This window comes from Phascolarctos cinereus, unplaced genomic scaffold, assembly GCF_003287225.1.
Source record: "Phascolarctos cinereus isolate Bilbo 61053 unplaced genomic scaffold, phaCin_HiC Scaffold_1;HRSCAF=81, whole genome shotgun sequence".
NCBI classification, from domain to species: domain Eukaryota; kingdom Metazoa; phylum Chordata; class Mammalia; order Diprotodontia; family Phascolarctidae; genus Phascolarctos; species Phascolarctos cinereus.
Genome location: NW_027555514.1, coordinates 135,637,973 through 135,657,008, shown reverse-complemented (window position 1 = coordinate 135,657,008; position 19,036 = coordinate 135,637,973). Strand labels below are relative to the sequence as shown.

The window sequence follows — 19,036 nt, the reverse complement described above, 5'->3', positions numbered from 1 at the left end:
GTATCTATATCAAAAGAGGAAATCCTAATCTAGCATCCTATTACTTTTTATTTCTTCTCCTTGGTGTGAGAGAATTTAATAAGGATGCTTGCTCTCCCTCCAGCTAATCTTTCCTAGTTCATTTTGGAGTCTTCCCTTAACAAGTAGGGAAATAGTTTTTCTTACTTACTAAAAGGAAGGTTCTTTTTTGCAGAGACAAACTCCTTTTATGGTCTATGTCAGCCTAGGATTAGATTATTGGTTTGGAATTACAAGGAACCCTAAAGATCATCTAGTCCAACGTCCCCTTCCCCCTCAATTTTACAGGTGAGAAAACAGAGATCTAGGTAGGTTGTAACTTGCCCGAGGTCATGGAAACAGAATATAGATGATGGAGGTTGGATTCCATACCAGGTCTTCTGACTCTAATCCAGAACCCTTTCTATTGCGATATTGCAAGATTCTTTTGCAAATGACTACTTCAGCCCTGGATGTTTTCCTTTGAATAAGGGAATGGTTATTCTATTTCACCCATGCAGCTTTATTCACTCCTCTTCTATTATTCTCTTCCATCTGGGTTTCCCTTTTCAATTCAAATAAATTCTAATTCATAAACATGTATTAAGCACCGACTCTATTGGGACACTCTGGAAGATACTTGGTATACAAAGAATAAAACACAGTCACTGCCTTCAAAAGGTTCAAAGGCTAATAGGGGAAATGAGTCATACAGATAGCTAAAATGTCTATTAGATTGTATGTAGAGAGGCAAAGCACAAAGTGACTTATAAAAGAAAAGATTACTTCTAACTAGAGGGATCAGGAAAGGCTTCGTGGAGGAGGTAACACCTGAATTAGACCTTAAAGAAAGAAAAGGATTTCAGGAGGTGAATACTGGGGGGCAGGATCGAAGGAGGGGAAGTCTATTCCAAACCTGAGAGGAAGCATAAGCCAATGAAAAACGGAGCATGAATGGGGAACACTGAAGAAGAGTGAAATAGGGCCAGATTGTAGAAAGCCTTGTGTGCCAGTTTAAGTAATTTGTACTTCATGGTGTAAGCCTTGGGCAGTCTCTAAAAGTTTTTTACCAATGGAATGATATGATCAGAGCAAAGGATTATGAAGATTATTTGGACAATGACATTAATGATAGATTAGCAGGAAGACAGCTGTAGACTATTTGTTGAGCATTGACCATGCTTTCCTTCAAGTGTTCTCTCCTCTCCTGGTTTTCATGATGTTTCATTCTTAGTGTTCCTCCTACTTTCCTATCAAACTAGACACTCCTTCCTAGTAGTCTTTTTTGCTGGATCACCATCCATGTCCCCCTGAGTAAATGTGGGTGTACCCCAAGGATTTTTCCTGGCTCTTCTTGTCTTCCCTCTAATTTGTTTTTCTTTGGGACTCCATGAACCATGGGATTCAATCGTCATGTAGACAACACTATGCAACTACCCCTAAATCTGGATATCCAGCTCTAGTCTTTCTCCTGAGCTCCAGTAACACATTACCAATTGCTAACTGGACATTTCCATCTGGATCTTCCATAGGCATCTCAAACTCACTCCATTCAAAGCAGAATTCATTATTTTGTCTTTCTCAATCCCAAATTCCCTATTTCTGTTGGGGATACCATCTTATATACCCCCCAGTTGTCTAGGTATGCAATCTTAGAATCATGTACATGGCCACCACCATGGTTCACATTGCCACATCTCACCTGTATTGCAACAGCCTCCTAGCTGTGCTCCTTGCTTCTAATCTCTTCCCTGTTCAATTGATTCTCCATGTAAATGCCAAAGTGATATTCCTAAAGCAGAGGTTGGCTGCCAAGTAAGGAATGCACTCCTTTCTAATCTTTGTCTCTAACAATCCCTTGTTCCTTTCAAAGCTCAGTTCAAATGCCACCTTTTAAGATTTTTCCTTTCTCATCCTTCCAACTTCTAGTCCCAACACTGAAAATACCTTGTTTTCACTTTGAATTTCCTCATATGTGGATGTTTTATTTCCCTGGAATAAAAAGTAAATTCCTCAAGGGTAGGTACTGTTTTGTTTTTGTATACCCAGAACCAAGCACAGTGCCTGGCACATCACAGCTATTTAATATATGCTTACTGACTGGTTGATTAATTTCCATTCTTTTGTGGTTTTTTTCCTAACCCCAGATTGCACTTTTCAATCTCTCTGCCAAGAGGCTCTTGGGTGAAATTTGACAAGCTGATATTCTGTTGACAGGCCTTTTCTTTCAGGGACCAAACCTGAAATCACATCCCTGTCTAGGAATTTAGAACAATTTCAATCAACCTACAAACATTTATCAGGCCCTTACAATGTACCAGGCATTACACTAGGTACGTGAGGGAGAAATCCAAGGAAAGAAACAATCCCTACTTGTGAGAAGGTTACATTCTGATGTAATTACATCACATTACAATATAGTCGACTATAAAACATGCCTTGGTAACACAGGACTGAGAGAACCTTAATAGGTTCTCTTATAGAAGACCTCATCCCAGAACCTTTCATAAAGAACAAGGCAGAATTCTGAGCTCTTTGTAGAATATGACAACAGCAAAACAAACTTCTGTTATCACGGCAGATTTAGTATGTATTCCTTATCCCTAACGGCCATATGCTCTTGTTATGAAGCATTTAGGACACCTGAGACTCTGTCCCTTGAGTTTTATATTTGTGCACAGAACAGACTGCCTGAAAAGTATTGATTTTTCTACAGCAGTCACTAGATGCTGTGTTTGCAAATGTGGGAGAAAGTGCCTGCTTTATATATTTAGTAAGAATTTTACTTCATCTGAAAATAGAACAAACAAACCCTGCTGAAAGATAAATGCCAGAGGATGGACCTCAATGGTAATGATTGACCCTTCCATTGCCAGACAGTGCAGCTGTAGCTGGAAACATAAAGATACATAATCTAAAAAAAAAAGTTTAATCATAAATATTAATCGAATTGGTTTTGTTACTGTTTAAAGTTCATAATAAATTAAACATGCATATATAATGCATTCATCCAGGTATTGTTTATAAAGTCCATAATAAATCATATATGTACATATATAATCCATTATATAAATATATATATTGCTGTTATTTAAAGTTATGGTAAATACATGTATTTATAAAATTTGTTGTAAATTTTAGACAACAGCAAAAACAATTTATATATTTAAAGAAAAAAAAACCCTTGAAGAATGGGTGTTTGGAGGAAAACAAAACATCCACATATATTTCTTTTTTTAAAAAATTTATTTATTTTTAATTTTCAACATTCACTTTCACAAGATTTTGAGTTGCAAATTTTCTCCCCCTCCTTTCCTCTCCCCACTCCAAGACGGTATGCAATCTGATATAGGCTCTACATGTACATTCATATTAAACATATTTTCACATTAGTCATGTTGTACAGAAGAATTAGAACCAATAGGAAGAACCATAAGAAAAGAAGAAACAAACAAACAAAAGAACAAATAGTATGCTTCAATCTGCATTCAGATTCCAGAGTTCTTTTTCTGGCTGCAGATCACATATATTTCTTGAGAGTTTTTTGTCCCAAGGACAAAAATTTGATTATGAATGTTTTTATAATGATGAATTTTATATGTAATATAAGGTATTTGTATGGCATTATTTGACCTCCATTCCCGCAAAATAATTTCTAAAGACTACATCATGGGAAGATGGTACTGTTAAATATTTTACAGAATTCATAGAATGCTTTCTGGTTTGCAGAGCCCTTTATATGTTACCTGTTTTGATTCTCACAACATCCCTGTGAGGTAGGTGCTATTGTTACCTTCATTTTACATAAATATGAGGAAACAGAAGCTAAGAGAGATTAAGTGACACAGGACTAGTAAGCATATGAAGCAAGGTGTGAACTCATGTCTTCCTGGCTCCAAGCACAGCCTTCTAGACATTACTCCAGCACTGCCTTCAGGGAATTTCACTGTGTAACAAGGTAAGAGTGATTCTTTACCTCCTCTGCTTGTGGGTTTCCTTTTACTGACTTTTGATTGAGAGATTGATGAATAGGCTCCTGTGATCCTGATTTGCTTTTAAAAGACTCAGAATATAGTGAACACAAGAAATATATTGATTTACTGATGAAGAAATTAGAAACAAGAAATTTATCATCCTTTTTGTTTAAATAGTTCAAGACACAAGAGGAAGAAATCTAAAAGTTTTTTCCCCCTACAAGCTGAGGGAAATTACAACCTGGCTCTTCGTGACTATCTGACCTTGAGAACAACACTAAATGACAGAAAGAAAATTTTTTTAAATAAAAGTTAGTATTTAAACTTATATGAATTCAGAATATTAAATAATATTTTGGTTGAGAGAAGCAACATGATATAATGGGTAGGGATTCAGCTTCAGAGTCAGGAAGACGCAGGTTTAAGTCACATCTCTGACACACTCAAATTGGGCCTTAAAAAAAAGGATGTGTGTGTGACCCTGACCAATGGCCTTAACTCCTCTTGCCCTAAGAAACTCTCAAAGAGTTTAAGCTGCAGAGAAGTGCTGATATGCACCCACGGTAGAAGGAGTTTCCTCACTGGAACTTCCCTTTATCAGTGAAACACTAGTCAGGTCCCCCCCACAAATTGCTCAATTAGCATATTTTATTAACTTGGGAAAATCATAATTGAACACCTCTAATCAGATTCTATCCCTAAACTGTCTACCCAAAGAACTAGGGAGCCATATCCTCTTTTTCACTATGGAGCTAGGAAAACTGTCTGCTGTGAGTTCTTATAGGAATTTTATGGTTAAATTCAGTATTTATATATAAACTCATGACTAAGCTACATTTCTCTCCCTTCCCCATTCTTTTCTTTCTGAAGAAGAAAAAACAAAATAAAACATGATTTTCTAATACTGTTAAATGAAATTCACATTTCCAGTTTCTGATTAGATAGTCACATGTGGCAAAAATAATAATCAATAAGCCTCAAGGTTTTTTCCTCCCTTTGTATTCCTCATTACACTTTCAGGAAATGAACGCTTTCTGTTTCTGCTTGACAAACACTGGTGTTTGCTTCATGATAACTGCAGAAAAAAAATGTCATCTTAACTTTCTTTGTTTTTACTAGGATGATGATGGTTCCTTCTATTCAGTTCAATTCAACAAGCACTTATTAAATACCTGCTGTGTACAAGACACTGAGGCTACTAAGGCAAAAGCTAGGAACACCCTCTACTAGTCCCTGGTAATCAACATATAACCAGATAAGTAAACTGAAAAGAATAGAGATAATTAGAGATCAAGAAATGCTAGGGAGCCAAGATTTGAAGGAAGCTGGTCAATCAATTTTAAGAAGCAGTGATGAGGAATGTTTTCATTCCATTTATGGGGGACAGTCTATGCAAAGTCACAAAGTCAAGAAATGGCATATCAAAATCAGGGAACAACAAATAAACTAGTTAAAAGTAATCTGTGCCTAGCAAAGGGACTACCCTAATCTCTACTTTTTGTTAAATTGAAAATATTCTTTGAATTTTTGAACATGTTTCTTCATCTCAAACATATGTTTATAATTTTTTTTAATGTACAGAGGAGAGATTCCTTAAAATTCTACAGCTTAAAACCTTATTTATAACAAAAATGAAAAACAATTAAAAAATCCAATGAGCAAATCTGAAATTCTTGTTCAAACAAACCTATCTCTTTTACAGCAATATTCTCCCAATGATACTATATGGCTTTGAATCATGGACACCACAATCTCAGAAGAATTATAACATTAAAAAACAACCCATTAGGCAAAACAAAGGAACACAGTGTCAAAAGCAGGCTGGAACATGTCACTAATGACAATTTTCATTAAAAAACTGGCACAAGAGATACTACTAAAGATGTATATTAATGGAAAAGAGAGTTGGTTAAACTTATCACGAGAATGAGAATCAACAGATGGTTAGCCCAAGTGACATAAGGGTATACCCAGGCTCCTAAAAGAGCAAGAGTCCCAAGGTTTTGGGTAGATCTCTTATGGCGGATTTCTGGGAAGCACATGGACAACTACCTAAAAGATTGATGAAGCTGTGAAAAATGCAATGAGCTGTTTCAATGAAGACACTACCTATACTAAAGAAGTTATGGTTTCTCCAGAATGTCAGCCCAAACAAACAACTCTTTAAATAATGTAGCAAATATAAGAATAATATGAGTAAGGCCAGGTTATGCAAAACATATATTCATGTTCCTAAATTAAGTACCACCCAAGAGAAGCTCATTGCATCACTCTACCTTACCAAAGGTAGGGTCACAGCCCCCATTGTCAGTAGCTTCAGAAAGTCATGTTTAAGCCTGTAAAGAGTGTTAATGAAAGGTATTAAATACATGTTTTCTTCATTTTGTTTCCTGAAAGAATTCCCTTTACTACCTAGTGATGTCTTCAAAATTCTGGATACACTGCACTTCTATTCTTTTGAAAGAGGAACACCTTTTAAAATGTATTTATTCTTGTGGACTAATGGTAAGGAAAGACTTATTATCACGAATAAGGAAAACGAAGCAACAATCAAAAAATGAACTGAAACCTTGAAGGCACCATGGTCCAGTGGAAAGAACACTAGCTTTGGAGTCAGAGGACCTAACCCCACTTCTCATACTCATTATCTGTGTTACCTTGGGCAAGTCACTTAACCCTCTGGGCCTCAACTTCCTTAACTGTAAATTGAGGAAGTTAGACCAGATGGCCTCTAGGAACCCTTCCAGATCTAAATAAATGGGGGCAGGTAGGTAAAACAGTGGATAGAGCACCGGCCCTGGATTCAGGAGGACCTGAGTTCAAATCCTGCCTCAGACACATAATGCTTATTAGCTGTGTGACCCTGGGCAAGTCACTTAACCCCATTGCCTAACAAAAACAAAACAAAACAGATCTAAATAAATGATCCTCTGTTCCTCATTAGAAAAGAAAAAACACAGAAAGAGTTTACAGGTTAATGAGTCTTGGAGAAATACTCATTAAATATAGGGAAAATGTGGCACTGTTTTAAAGATAAATCTAGGCATGTCTCCTATTTAACTCTGCAGTTATTCATGACTCCCTATTTTCAACTATCCAACATATCCAATCTGTTGGATTATGCGATCATGTGATTTCTACCTCCACAACATCTCTTTGATATTGACATAGCTACCATGTTAGATCAACTGTGCATCTCCTCTCACCTAGACTTTTGCAACAGCCTCCTAATTGGTCTCCTTGTGTCAAATCTCTTCACTCTAATCCACCTTCCATGTAGTTTTGCCAAAGTGATTTTCCTAAAGTTTAAGTCTGACTATGTTAGCCCATCCCCCCACTCAATAAATTCCTCATTAACTAGTTCTAGGTTCAAAGATAACTTTCTTGGTTCGGCATGTAAAGCTTTTCGTAACCTGACCCCTTGCTACCTTTCCAGTTTTCTTATATATCATTCCTCTTTGCACAGTCTATGGTCCAGCTCTTCTGGCCTGCTAGCTGCTCCATACACATTGATCTTTCTTCTCCACGATTCTGCACTGGCTATCCTCTATGCACTCTTTCCTTACCTTCACCTCTTGGAATCCTGACTTTCTTCAAGAATCAACTGAAACATCACCTTCTGAAGAAAGCCTTTCCTGGTCCTCCTAACTACCGGTGCCTTTGCCTTTAAGGTTAGTTTCCATCTACCATGTGTAAGCATCTTGTATTTATTTATACAGATGTTCTTGCCTCCCTAATGGGGCAACGTAAGTTTGGAAGGCAGAGGCTATTTTTGCTATTTCTTCCTATGCCTAGTACTCAGCAGTGCCTATCACAGAGGGATTCCTTAGCAAGTGCATATTGACTGATTATCTACTTGTCCTGATTGTCATCCTCCATAGGATAAGGCCCATATTCCAGACTCTGAAGCCAAGTCACTCAGCAATGTAAACTGAGGTTTCCTAAACTTGTTGCGTTTTATAGTAGCAGAACTGATCCCTAGGAAACTGTCAAATATTCCTTGGGAATTGAAATAGGAGAAAAATTATGTATGCAGTTTGCTTCCCTCTTAGAAACAAATCATTTTGCCTTATAAGAATTCTACAGACTATATGTCCAAATTGGCACATGGGCTATGTTTGGACGATCCCAAAAGTCCTTAAAGTCATCTTTCCTAAACCACCTACATGTTATTACACAAGTCTAGGAATCTGAACATTCTATATTAACTAGGGGTTAGGGTGGGTCTGAGCAAACACTTATTACATTACAGCTAGATCATCAAAGCACAGATCTGAGCATCTTGGCCCAAGGATGAAGACCACAAAGCTGCCCTGGCATCTACTCTTTTTCTGTTTTTAGAGGCCAGGAACCTCTAAGTCCTCTTTGGCCAAAGCTTTCAGCTGCACTCATTTAACATCAGGAAACAAATGACAAGCAAACAAAACTTACTTCCCAGCTTGCCCTGAGGTTTATTCTGACCACTTAGGGAGCTGTGTCACAGATGTGGATAGTTGGCACAAGTGCCTAGCACTTAGGGAGATATGCTTTTACTGGAAAAGACGTCTTTATTCAAGATCTGGGAACACTATACCATGAGTCGAATTCAGCATGGTTCTGCCCACAAACAGTTCAAATTTACAACCTTATGGAACTCAGGGTCACCATTTCACTGAAACAAGTTCTCTAATGAAAGACAGAAAAAAGGCCAAGAAAATACCATAAATTTCTAGCGCAGAAGACTAAAGAGGTACAAACTCTAGAGTTACTTCACTAATACCATCGCAAGTCTAGAAGGAATAAAGGAATGGATGGATGATTAAGCTAAGTGCTAATCTCAATGCAAAAAACAAAGGCAGTTCCCTGCCCTCAAGGAGTTTACATTCTAATCAGGAGACAAGAATGGTGGCCAGAGAGGAGGGAGATTTTTCTCAATTGTTCAGGACAGCTCTTGGCAGGCTCTATGGACTACTGTTAAATTGAATAATTACCCCAAAGTCTGGAACATACACAATATCTCAGTTTCATTGACAATACCTTTAGGATGTAATTTTATAATTGTGTACTGGGAGAAAGAAAAATAAGAAAGCCCATTAATGCAAGGAACATACACCTTCATGAAACACAGCCCTCATCATCATATCCCATACTCTCAAGTAGCAAGAGTGATATTCATAACTATTGTGTTGGTTGGTGTCCATTACTTTGTAAGTAGAAACATGTCCAAACTTGGCTTTGTAACACATTCTTAAAAAAAAAAAACTAACAGAAAAAGCATTCAACTTATCACACATTTAATTCAGAGATAAGCTACTTTAATAAACCATAGAAATCGAATGATAAAAGTGCAGAATTTTCAAATAAATTTACATAGCTGAAAATAGTGATCAAATTAAATAAGTTATAAATGTACAGAAAAGAAGATCTAGTGTCAATGAAATTCTAAAACAATTTCTCTTCTGAATGCTAGGTCTTTCTAGTGTGACCAGGTCTGCATTATCAATTTGCAGAAATAATATGCCCTGTCTGGTGGGGAAGATTAACCAAATTGAAATAACAGTCTCTTAGCAACTATAGATATTTAAAAAATCATTTTGTAATACCCTTTATGATGTGGCTTAAAGGAATAAAGTTTTCCAGAATAATGATGCTCAAAGTTAATACTTTATGAAGCTCAAACTGAACTCTAGAGAATTTGCAGCTTCAATTTGGGGTCCTTATAGAAACTGAGCAGTTATCCACATTAGTAAGTCAAGAGAAATAAAGTACTTATTTTCTTGGAACAATGAGTGATTTTAATACTGATTATCAATTAATTATCTAAATACAAAGATTACTGTATTTTTCAGGACTCTATCTAAGTATCCTGGCAACCAGAAAACATTCATTTGTGAGAAAAGAGTGGACCTAAGGAAAGGTCTTGAAATTTAGGATATAACATTTCATGGGGAGGTGATGTTTTAGATCACTGAATTATGTTGATGGGGAGATAGAGACCCTAGAATTGCAGGGAACCTATTATATTGCTACTGGCATAGTTACAGACAGAAGCAGGGTCAAGCTGTGCTGGGGAAAGCTACTTTGAAATACAAGATCTTGGCATTTTGAGGCAGTTGGCTAACTCAGTTGATAGAGCACTGGACTTGGAGTCTGGAAGACCTGGGTTTGAATCCTACCTCCGACACTTATTAGCTGTTTGACCTTGGGCAAGTCGTTTAACCTTTCTCAGCCTCAGTTTCCTTGCCTGAAAAATGAGGATAATAATACTGTGTACTTCCCAGGGTTGTTGTAAGGATTAAATTAGATAATATGTAAAGTAGTTTGTAAACCTAAGGTGTTAGCTACTTATCATTATTCATTATTATTATTCCTCAACAACAAATAGCAATTTCAAAATGATATTTTTATAAGTCCATCCCCAAATTAAACAAGAATGAATTCATCTTTCTGGTATCTCAGTCTCCTTGAAAATACTCTGGCATGTAATGATATACAAATAATTGGACAGTTGATACAGATCAAATCAGACACAACATGAATTCTGAGTAGTGGTTTAAGGAGATTTTGCCTTCATCATCTCATAGGTAGCTTTTGTACAAGCCATTTAAAGTCAGGGATAGGAGGCAACTGGGTGACTCAGTGGATAGAGTGCTGGGCTTGGAGTAAGGAAGACCTTGGTTCAGATCTGACCTTACACACTCAATAGCTTCGTGACCCTGGGAAAGTCATTTAATCTTGTATGTCTCAGTTTCCTCATCTGTAAAACATCTTTGCCAAGAAAACCCCAAATGGGGGCATGAAGAATCACACAGGACTGAAACAAACTAACAATACAGTTGTGATGGTACCCTGGGGTAAGTGGTAACTTGAATCTAAAAGAGGTAGAAAGGAACAAAACCAGCCAAGGATTGTAGATGAAAGAACTAGTCTAGAGGACTATCAGTGGCAGGAAGTATGTTCCCTAATGTTGGTTCCTTAGAACAAAGCACTCCACCTTAGTTATAGCTCTAATAATTTTTCTTTCAAAAAGACTTCAGAAAAATTAGTTGCAAATAACATCAAATTGAAGAATTAATGTGGATATTTCCACTGACAGCTGTTGTCTTCCAATCTTTGTCTTCTGGATATTGCTTTTTCCTCATTGTCACTACAATTAAAAGTATATTTATCACCTGTACAATGAAAATGGTTTCTTTTTTTCATTACTTACCTAAATTCTGCCACATGCTGAAGATTTCACAACCCATTGTTACCCGCATATCACCATATCTGAAAATGAACAAATCTGAGATTAAAGGAAGTCTCACAAATAGTGAAACAATGAGAAGTCACTTTATGATAGTAAATTATTCTGAGGCAGGTGATACATTTCTACCAACTAATATCAAGTACACAAAATATATTTGAGTATCTCCCAATCAGGTCACACACTCAGTTTCTTAAGTTTATTTGCTTGATATGCCAAACTTTAGATCACTCAGAAACATAGAAATACTTCTGCAAGTAAACCCAAATCTCAGAAATTTAAAGATAAATTTGCTTCTCATTTTCCCTTTTATTTTTAGTTTTAATCCTCCATAGTTGAACACAGAATCTCAGACTTGGAAAAGACATCAAAGGGCCTTTAGTCTTATGTATATTTGAAAAAGAATTCTATTTTTATCCTAAAACTCAGTTTTTCCTATGGGATAAAAAGCTGCTGAGGTCATTTAGAGCATTCATGAATTTCCAATGATTTCAAGAATATGTCTTTCATAGTTCAATATTATCACCTGAGCCAATATCAGTACTTACTTTTCCAGAACTTTTTTCTTTTTGGAAGGTGTGAACATCTCCAACTGCAGACACAACTGGTTTATGAAAATGACAGCAAGGTAAAAGTAGGAATCCCAGATCTAAAGGGAAGAATAAGATATGTAAATGCTGCAGTCTCCTTGAAACCACTACTCACAATTCATGTTGTGTCTGATTTGATCTGTATCAACTGTCCAATTATTTGTATATTATTACATGCCAGAGTATTTTCAAGGAGACTGACATACTAGAAAGATGAATTCATTCTTGTTTAATTTTGGGACAGACTTATAAAAATATCATTTTGAAATTGCTATTCTTAAGTGGTAAAATGATATGAAGAAAAAATTCCCAGAAGAATAACAACCATATAATGTAGCAGACTGCTATCAAAACCTCACATACAGAAGATTAGAAAAGACAAGAAAAAAATGGAAAAAGCCAAGATTGTAGGGGTTACATAAGGACAGACATATCAATATACTATCATTAGAGCTATTAATTTGTCCAACCATTATGGAAAGAAATTTGGAATTATGTTAAACAAAGTCACCCCTTTGATCCAAGAAGGCTATTGCATATACCCAGCCAAAAAATCAAGAATTGAAAGAAAGGTCACATGTACACACCAAAATGCTCATAGCAGCTCTTTTTTATGGTAGCAAAGAACTAGAAATAAAGTTGATGCTTATCAATTAGGGAATGGCTACACAAAATGTGGTACATGAATGCAATAGAATTTATGTTATAAAAAAAGTTACAGAATTCAGAAGCATGGGAATAGTTATATGAATTGATACAAAGTGTAGTAAGTAGAACCAGGAATGCACAATTGACTATAAAAAGGTAACAAAAAGAACAAAAACCCAAACTGAACTTGTGAAATTATTTATCGATTTCTTTTGGTTTTACTCTACTTATAATTCCCAATGCATCTCTTTTCTCTCCCAGAGACCCCATTTCACAATAGAGAATTTTTAAAAAGATAAAATGTCCAGCAAAGCCAACCAATATATCAGTGAAAGCCAATATTATATGTATTATTCTATACTGATAATTCTCGACCTTGGGAAAGGGAGGTAGGCACATTATACTGGGGTTTTTTGGAGTCAAGGTTTGGTCATTATAATTTTACAGCATTCAGTTTCTATTGTTCTTTGGTTATTCTTTCCATTTATATTTTTGTAGCAATTGTATGTGAATTTCCTGGTTATTCTTATTTTATTCTTTGTTTTGTATGTTTTCTTGTCCTTCTCTGAATTTATTGTATTCATCACTTTCTTAGAGCAGAGTAGTTTCATCACATTTATGTACCACAATTTGTTTAGTCATTCCCCAATTGATGGACTTTGATTCCAGTTCTGTGCTGCTACAATAAGTGCTAATATGAATATTTTGGTTTATATGGAGCCTTTCTTTCTATCTTTGACACCTTTGGGGGTATACACTTAAAAGTCTAATCTTTGGGTTGAAGGGTATGGATATTTTAGTTACCTTCTTAGCATAGTCTCATTTCATTTCATTTCATAATCACATTTCATAAGGGCTAAATTAATGCAAAATTCCACCAACAGGCTTTTAAAATATTATAAGCAAGATCGGCCTCAGAGAGGATGAGAAAATAAATCTCCCAACATTTTTTCAGAGGTAAGAGACTGCAGGAGTAGAATATACATATACTGGGAGACATGGTTGCTATGTTGGTTAGTTTTGCAAAACTGGTTTTTTTTTATTGCCTTTCTTTTAAAATCTTTGTTACAAATGATACTTCTCCCTATTCCTAAGGAAGATGAATGAGAAATATTCAGAAATGAAGGTGATATAAAAAAACCAAGAGATATTAATAAAGATAAAAATAAAAATGCTAATCTTTTAAATTGCAACATTTATAAATACTTTCTGTCCCCAGGTCAATATTCTGGGTATTTAATTTCACATACTAAAAGATAAGAAAGGGGGGGGAGGGAAACCATTAGCATGGTGAAAGAAATAAAGTGTGAAACCAATGGTGGCTCAACCCATTTTTCTGATCTTATTTCAGAATTACAAAATGTTAGAACTATAAGGAACATTAGAAATAATTTGGAAAAAACTGAAGATATGAAAGGTTAAATAATTTGTCTGAAGTCACACAGCTGGTAAGGAGAAGAGCTGGTATCCAAACCCAGGGCTTCTAAGACTCATGCTCTTTCCATTATGTTACTTCTATCACTCCCTTTATTGCTAATTTGTCTTGTGTAAAATTATATTTAATAAGTTCTCATGCGCTTCTACATGAATCAGACTAGCTATGAAGAAAGCTATGACATTATGTCTCCTCTGACCAAAGCCTGATTTATCTTGAATAAGACATGTGAGAGGGAAGGTTTCATCCAGTTTTTTTCCCAAACTTTTCTTCACCAAGTCCTAGTAAAATCATAATATAGAGTCTTCTAATAACATTCTGGGCTTCCACTCACATGCTTTGAGGGACAAGAGGAAGCAGCACTAAAAACCTGTGGTATTTTTTTCAAAGTAATTGAAATTCACTATTTTGTTTCTGTTATATTTTCTTTCCCAAATTTTTTGGTTTTGTTTTAAGGTTTGTTCTCCCTATCTCACTCAGACTGAAAGTACACGAGCTACTAATGGACCAGGTCCTACTACCAATGCTTACTGGAGTTTTGATTTGCTCCATTTCCAGTTTGGGTTAGTTTGCCCCACATTAGTGACCCCTTGCTCCCTGGAGTGTACCATATTAATGCCAAACTTGGTGCAGATAATTAAATCAACATAATCCATAGTAGCTCAGAAATCCTGATCTAAAGCAATCCTCTAGCCTTCTTCCTTCCAGTAGTTGACATTACAGAGCCTGACCAATTACACAGGTTAAGAGGTTACTGTTACGAGACTTCTTTTATTAAGAAAAAAAAACTTTTAGTATTTTTAGCTAAAAGCAGCAAGAATCTATACCATACAGAGGAAGAAATATAATATCAGGCAATCAGTTAAATAGACACTTACCTTATAATCAAAGTTTTCATTTAAGAAATTCTTACGAAGGGCATCTGAGAGATACAAAACTGTTGTAATGATGACACTGGTAATTAAAGAAAAAAGCATATTAAGTAGACAAATGGACTTTTTTTGTTTTTTTAATTCAATTTTATTTTCAGTTCTGAATTCTTTCCTCCCTTCTACTCCCACCCACTGAGAAGGCAAGAAAAACAAAACACATTACAAATATGTAGTCATGCAAAACAAATTCCCCCTTTAGCCTCATCCAAAAGGAGGAGGAGAAGAAGAAATAAAAGAAAATATGTTTCAATCTGCACTCAGTGTTCACCAACTTTCTATCTGAAGATGGAAAGCATGCCTCATCATAAATACTTTGGAATTATGTTTGCTCAATCAAAGTTACTAAGCCTTTCAAAGTTGATGATCTCTGCAATATTGTTGTTGTTGTATAAATTTTTCTCATGGTTCTGCTTATTTCACTTTGGACCAGTGAAGGATTGATTTTTAATAAAAATCAACTAGTAGAAAGGATAAATGGTACAGTTATATATGAAGTATTAATTGTATGATAAACAGAAAGGGCTAGAAACACTAGGAAAAGCATCATCATTCAAGTCATGGAGTCTTATTCAGGAAAACTGACTAATTCAATGTGCTTTCGAAGAGAAAGATGCTATTTTGATGTTTTGCAATATATTGGCCACAAATTATTTTTACTAGCTTTTAAACCAGGCAAAGATGAAATACAATTGTGTTTCTATTTTACTGAGAATAAAACCGTGTCTCATAAGCAATATGAAATGAGCTATATGCCATGGAGACATATGTGGGAGTGGGGGGAAGAGATCATAGTAAAAGTTAGTATCTACTGAATGGTTTCTATCTGCCTAGCACTCATCTAAGGTTACTGGGAATATCAGAGACATGGGCAACCTGGTCCTTTTTCTCAAGGAGTTTCTTTCTAACCTGGTTAGAAAGGCAATATTTATTTATAGGAGGCAATTAGGTAACAAGAGAAACCATTATAGATGAAGTGGTGAATTGTATCAAATAGAACAAAAGTGCTATCAGAGTTTAAAAGAAAGACATAAAAATATGGTTTGGAGTGAGAGGGGAGGTTTCACAGAAGAGGCAAAACCTAAAAAAGACTTTCATGAATAGGTACAATGTGGACAGGTAAGCGGCAGCCAGAAGAGAACATTCTGGAGTTTCAGAGCAGGCTTGCATATGCATAAAGCATCCATTGGACAAACAAAAGGAAAGCAGAAGAAATTTTTGTTGTTGTTCAGTTGTTTGTCAGTCATAGGAGCAATCAATTAAGTTGAAAACTAAACTAAAATTCTGAGTTGTATATTAATTTTTAATTGCCTGGGCCAGCTAAGTTGTTTCAAAATCGAATGGAAGACATGGTTGTATTTCTCAGTAATTAGGATAACGAAGAAGAGTAGATAAGTGAGTTAAAAATAAGAGGTTGGGAACTGTTCTCTAGAGAAATTGTTGCAACAACACAATGAAGATGTACAGGTATGAGTCATTTTTAAGTATTTAAGTGATTCTGAATGCACATACAATCTTGCTCTTAGAAAAGAGAAAAGACTCAAACAAGTAGAAGAAAACAAATATAACCAATATATTACAGAATTTTCTTCATCTCTACATTAAAAGAGTTGTTCAGTTTTCTGATGAAGGGACATAGTAATGCAGTTGAGTAATGTCCATTTGAATAGGGCAAGGGCAGTTATGTGTGAAGTTATAAGCAGAGAGTTAAATGATATACTTTTCTACTATAAGAATCTTTCATGATAGAGGAAAGGAAAATGGAGAACAGTAGTGGTAGTAGTAGCAGTAGCAGTTAGAAACAATGGTAGTAGTAGGAGTAGTAGCAGTAGTAATCACTTACTTTTATATTGTCTTTTAAGATTTACCAAGCACTTAACACGTATTATTAAAAAGCAACAGACCTAAAAAGAGAAGTAACCCCTTCTTTATCTACTAAGTTTCCAAATGACCTTTAGCTACATGAACGTGAAGTTTCTTTTTTTTTTAAGCTCTGTGATCTTATCCCACCTCAACTTTCATTCCTGGCTTATTACAATTATTTACTAAAAGCAAGTCAGGAATGACCTTTTCTATTTATCTACAGTTACTCTTATTATCTACAAACATTTTTTTTCTTATACCACTACCTTCTGGCCTCATTATTTATTTCTATAGTTTAGGAAAATGGATTCTTAATGTTTGGGTTTCCTTTAAAGTTCATACTTACAAATTTAGGAACAAAGGGCACTTGTAAGACTCCCTCACATATTCCCTTTCTTTCCACTTCCCTATTATTGAAAAAAAGTCTTCAGAGAATCTCAAATATTTATTTGAGATTTTCCCAAGTGGTCAAATAGTTGTTAAATGATAATAGCCCAGTCACAAGTGTTATATAAGCATGTGTATACATACATATATATATATATGCACATATATACACATATACATACACATACGTAATTATATACATGTGTATATACAGGGTATCCTAAACATATTAGTGCAATTTTAAGCTTTAATCACTTTAGAAGTATAAGTGCTACAAACTTACAAAAGAAAACACTTGAAATATTAATTATTTAAAATTTTAAAATGTCAATATTTTTGTATTGAGGGAGCTTCCTCACCTGGGAGTTTCCTATAGCAATAAAATTGCAGGTCTAGTCCCTATCACCATTCCTATATACTATAAACTACAGTATTCTGCAGATGCTGGCAAGTGTTAATGACTAATGAAATACAGTGGTCCCAAATTTTATATAAGTGGATGCTTTTAGGGCATTCAGACACAGTATTTCATCTGCAATGGACAAAAACTTAATTTAAAACATAGTCTCTATTAATAAAGACAAAAAGCTTCTAACAATATCTGGTAAAAGACTCTCACGTTTCTAAGCTGGAGATATAATAGAAAATTCATAGACGTTCTGATACTTTAAATTAGTTATCACAAACAATTTTTCCAGGTCTTCTAGTTGATGGGAGAATGAAGGCATTTTCATACCATCTCTGAACTTTCGGTACAAACCTTGCTTTCTGTTATAAAGCTAATTCTCAGTTTGTTCTCAACAACGAACTACCTTCCTCGAATGTTAATGAAACACAACTGGCCTGGGATTCACACTAATGTCCTGGAAAAAAGCCAGTGAACTAAGTGCTTCATAAGAGGATGATTATTCTGAAGAAAGGATTAATATAACCAACAGCTTCTTGTTGGTTCTCTCTCTCTCTCTCTCTCTCTCTCTCTCTCTCTCTCTCTCTCTCTCTGAGGCAATTGGGGGTTAAGTGACTTGCCCACAGTCACACAGCTAGTGAGTGTTATGTGTCTGAATCCACATTTGAACTCAGGTCCTCCTGATTCCAGGGCTCTGTCCACTGTGCCACCTTGCTGTCCCTTGGATGGTTCTCCAAGGTGAAAATGACATAGGTTCTTTGGTATCAAACTACTCTGGCTGGATGACAATAGCAGGCCTGTGGACTCTGGTGGACCCTTGGGCCTGCTTAGTGCTATTCCAACAGAACAATGTCAGCACTTCCCTGTGGAATTGCTCAGCCTTAACACTTTCTCATCTTAAAGCTATTGTGGTATTAAGGAAGTCACACAAGGTAGTTAATGACAAATCTAAGGCTTGAATTAAGTCCCTCTTATTATAAATCCAGGGCCTTTCCCACTATGACTTACTGACTACTCACTGCCTTTACAATCTGTAATAGGGAACAAAAGGTGATATTCCTTCTGTTGTTTCACCAAATTATTCAGCTTTTAGATACTATCTGCAGTGATAGATCACATTAAGTCCACAGCCCAATGTGACCAATGCTTCCTGGTTATCTAGTAAAGACAAATGTTTTAGGGGCTAGGGAAAGTCATATAACACACCAGGCATGATGTCAGGTGAAGCCTGTATTTATCACTAATCCCTTCCTATAAAATAGATAGCTTGAAGGGCTTTTTGTTGTTTGCTTCTAATCTATTACACCCAGGACAGCCAGAATGGAATGATTTGGCTTCAAAAGTGCTTTTCATTGGCTTCTCTATTTCTCAGTCTTTTTCTCATTTATTCATCGTTCTTAAAGATGGAAATTATTGGAACCTTGTCTGTTTGACATGCAGTCAATGAGAGATTTGTACTCTATCACAATTTAATTTGTTTATTTCTACAGAGTAAATTCAGACACAAAAGTCACTCTACTCTCTGGTTACTGAAAGTCTTGGATACAGCACAACTCAATACACACGCATGTGCGCCCACGCA

General features: G+C 35.7%; 1 protein-coding gene across 4 annotated transcripts in view; it reads right to left on the bottom strand.

Moving 5' to 3' along the window:
• DOCK4 (dedicator of cytokinesis 4) overlaps window positions 1-19,036 on the bottom strand; it is a 554,933-nt gene that overhangs the window by 81,964 nt on the left and 453,933 nt on the right. For all 4 annotated transcript variants that reach the window (XM_020984638.2, XM_020984640.2, XM_020984641.2 and 1 more), the window contains exons 28-30: window positions 14,748-14,823; window positions 11,745-11,845; window positions 11,161-11,219 (exon numbers count right to left, since the gene is read on the bottom strand). In XM_020984638.2, the coding sequence (XP_020840297.1) occupies window positions 11,161-11,219; window positions 11,745-11,845; window positions 14,748-14,823 (236 nt within the window). The remainder of the gene's footprint in view (window positions 1-11,160; window positions 11,220-11,744; window positions 11,846-14,747; window positions 14,824-19,036) is intronic.